This window comes from Actinia tenebrosa, unplaced genomic scaffold (assembly GCF_029948245.1).
Source record: "Actinia tenebrosa isolate PJP-AT-01 unplaced genomic scaffold, QUT_ActTen_1.0 PGA_scaffold12__29_contigs__length_12842862, whole genome shotgun sequence".
NCBI lineage: Eukaryota > Metazoa > Cnidaria > Anthozoa > Actiniaria > Actiniidae > Actinia > Actinia tenebrosa.
This window is the reverse complement of record NW_028292572.1, coordinates 399,356-403,056: the sequence shown is the minus strand read 5'-3', so window position 1 is coordinate 403,056 and position 3,701 is coordinate 399,356. Positions and strand designations below refer to the sequence as shown.

Genomic DNA, 3,701 nt, shown 5'->3' with positions numbered 1-3,701 from the left:
AACCTTGGGCTTCATCATGGCGTTGACTCGTTGTTGTGGTAACAAGTCAAGCGATGAAGAGGAGGAGGAGAACGAAGGTGAGGAGGACGAGGTGGATGCTGCCGTCCGCAGGAAGAGGAATCGAAAGAAGAAGGAACAGAGAAGGAGAAGGAGGATGAACGAAGTGGTCTCCGATCCCCGAGGAAGAGACGAAACGGACGGAAAGGATATAAAGGGACCAGAAAGGGGGCACGAGTACCAATTTGTGGAAGCAGCATGGGGAGACGCAGACGACGCAGAAAGCATCAGGCAGGAGGCAACGTCTTCAAGAGTCTGAGGAACCGTGCTCGAAGTGGCATTGGTAGTATAGTAGCCAATAAGGCGCAAGGAATAGCCGGCAAGTTGATTGATTCTAAAGTAAAGTCCAAGAAAGCACGTGCTTTTCTTCACAACCAATTGAAAGCCGCCGTACCGTTTATTAAGAAGCAAGTCGCGTCGAGCATACAGTCAGGAAGTGGAGCGAGCAAGGACATGCAACAGGCCATGCGTGCGATGAAACGATTTGAAAGAGTAAAGCTAAGACGACGATGATTTTGACAGTGATGACCGTGACGTTGATGATGTGGGAGGAGTGGAGTCGAAGGAGGAGGGGCATAAAAGTCTCAAAATTCGCGCACGCCGTGTACCGTGCACTCATTGCTCGAACACCGTCGTGGGAAGATCTTTGTTAATGCGAAGGAGGCGTCGAAGACCCAAGAGGAACGAAGACGAAGAAAAGATGTATAAGGCGGTAATGGGACACATAGGATCGTTGAGGATGATGTTGGCACAAGAGGGCGTGCACTTGGGAACGTATGGCCGCGTGGTGTACGGCTTGTTGCAAAGCATGGAGTACGATGTCATTTGTGCTGAAACTCAGAAGGAACAACGAAAGGCACGAGTGGATCTTCATCAGCTGTTGAGCGAATCCCTGGAAGCCTTGGGCGGGGACAAGTACGTCAAAGGACCTAAGGAGGAAAGCGTAATCGAAGAAACTGCAACGACTGAAGACGAAGGACCTATCGAAATCGTGACTGAAGTGATCAAGCCATTGCAATCCGTGAAGCCTGTGAAAAGAAAGAGAAAAGTCAGGACAGGAACGAAGGATGAAGCTAAGAGAAAGGTACCGACGTTGACGAAGGAAGGAGAGATCGTGCAAGTGGAAGTCCCTGCAGGACCCCCAGGCGAGCAAAGCATTTCTCCACTCGAGGAAGAGAATCTGAGGATGCTCCTAGACTCCATTACCAACCCACAGCAGACATCAGTCTAGACATTTGATTTTGATTGTGAAGAAAACATTGTAGTAAGATTTTGTTTCATGTAAAAAATAAAGAGACCAGACTTTTGTGTTACTCAAACGTTGTCTTTATTGCTTCTACATTTACATCTTTGCGGCAACAATTGCCTTGACAGGGTTGACCCAAGGGTCCTATCTTGCTGTTGAACTTGGGACGGAGGGACTTGGGAATCATGACTTGACAAACAAACTGACAGACTTTTTTGTCGTTGTCTCTCTTGTTACGAGCGGTGAAAGGCTTGACGAACTTGGAAAAGGACCCGCCACGGGCTCGAGTGTAGAGGTAGGCCAGACAGTAATGTCCGCAGACGTACGTGTTGCAGGCTTGCAGCTGAGGCATCTTGACGACGTCCGTCATTTCGATGAGCTCTTGGAGGAGTGGATCTTGATAGATCTTGAGGTTCTGAGATCCATACGAGTCCATGATTTCGATGCGTTTGGTATCGACGTCGGGAGCGTACATGGCAATCCAATGTTGGCCGGGCTTGTCGATGGGGTCGGTATTGAACACCATGCCCCAAGGGCGGGGCGGGTCTTGCCCATCGCGATACTTTTTGAGAAGGGCTAGAGCTTGGTCGGCGCCTTGGGTGCCGACGTAGGAGTACGTGGGGTGCTTGTGATAATTGGGTGGGTACGATGCGACCGTGTTGATTTGATCGGTGAGGAGTTGACTCTTTCTGTTCATGATACCTAATAGCTGTATCTCTGGGAAGCGTTCTTGTTACCATCCAACCACGTTTCTTGTTCAAAGTATCCGCTGACGACCATGGTGGTGTTGTTGGCTGTGTTGGCTGAGAAGTCGACGTCGATGTTGACGTTGCCTACGTTTCGAGCGTAGCTGTAGCCAAAGTTTTGTTCGCCGTCGGGGTTGAAGTTGTAGAGGATGAGGTAATTGCCGTCCTTATACCCTTTTCGATCGATGCCGGTGGGTGCAGAGTCGATGCCTCGTCCTGAGAACTGAAGGAGGGTATTGAAGCCTTCTTCCTTATGATGCGAGGTCAGGTCCAATCGCTGATGAGGAATTTCTTCTCCGTCGACGGTCACGCGAAGGGACGATTGATGCATGTCTTGAAAGTTGAAAGGAGAATGAGCTAGGTCCCCATCGAAAGCGTCTCCTCGCTAAAATCCAATGATCATGTAGTTGGGTCGGTACCCCTGGAACACGTTATGCATCTGAGCCCGTCGTCGACCATCGGGAACGGTGTGGGTGACGGTTCTGTTGGTGAAGTAAGGGTAGAGGGCAATGTCTTGGTTTTCCAACATGGCCGCTTCCATCTTGATGTGCAATTCGCTGTTGACGTCCACGTGACGAATGTGCAACTTGGGAGAATAGTTGACTATTCTGTAAGTAGCATTGGCGTGGGTAATGGCTGTAGCACCCACGGTGGGACCATTCATCATGACCAATTCTCGAGGATTCCATTGGATTCTGAATTTCAATTCGCAACCAGGAGTCAAGTAGCGCTGACTGGAGAAGAGGGGAATGACGGGTCTGAGGACGAACTTGACGGCACGACCTTGGCAACACAATCCAACACGTTCCTTGGCTCCTTGGTTGGGCGTGACGCGAGTGGCAGCAGCACGAATGGCATCTCCTACTTCGCCAGCTGTGAGCGCTGCACCCGCCATGTTTGGATTCGCGATGGCCAAGTCATTGGGATTGAGCTGATCAAACTTGTCGGGAGTGTCGGTGGCCCATCCTTCCAGGGACAGCAGGGATTTCTTTTCTTCTTCAGAATAGTTCAGCAGTCGGTCGAAATAAGCTTCTAGATGGTAGTGATCGGCGTTGACAGTCACGGCTCCTTTGTTAATAGTCAGTTGAATTTGTTTGATGAGGGAGTGAGCCACGTTGTTAATGGGAACGGCTGACGAGGTATTGGTCAGGAGTGCACCATTGGGTGCGTCAAGGAATTCCACGTCGAATTCCAGCAGGATCTTGGTCATGTCGATCCAGGTACGGGTTCAGTCCACCGTGATTTCCAAAGGGTCCACGGCCGCCGTGGCTTGCGAGTAGACTTCCCATTTGGATTTTTCACACGTGACGTCGATGGGCAGTCGTTTAAACAAATCGACCACGGTCCCTTTGTGTACTTTCAAGGGAGGGGCATCTTCGCGCGAGGCTTTGGCGGCGGGAGCGGCACGTCCTCCGTGTTGTCGTTTCATGACGAGGTCGAGTGACGAATCAGGGTAGGTCGGGCAGGTGGGCGGTCCTTTTTATATGGTCTAACTGTTGAGGATGTCGTTTCGTATCACCTTGTACTTGGTACGTCCACGCGTGAGCACGCCTTGCTTTGCGCGTTTTTGTTCAGGGGTCAAGTTGGTGTCCTGAGCAATTTTCTTGGACTTCTGATCGATGGCTTGGATGAGGTTGTCTACCTTTTTCAAC

The 3,701-nt window shown here is 50.6% G+C and overlaps 1 protein-coding gene across 1 annotated transcript; it reads right to left on the bottom strand.

Moving 5' to 3' along the window:
- Positions 1-2,434: 2,434 nt before the first annotated feature.
- Positions 2,435-3,259, bottom strand: LOC148911894 (uncharacterized protein F54H12.2-like). Its single transcript, XM_089028343.1, has one exon. The coding sequence runs from the start codon at positions 3,257-3,259 to the stop codon at positions 2,435-2,437; it is 825 nt and encodes a 274-aa protein (XP_088884469.1).
- Between the last annotated feature and the right edge of the window lie 442 nt (positions 3,260-3,701).

Bases quoted from the DNA above. Each gene is read 5' to 3' on its own strand.
- LOC148911894 (XM_089028343.1), bottom strand. From the start codon at position 3,259: ATGACCAAGATCCTGCTGGAATTCGACGTGGAATTCCTTGACGCACCC.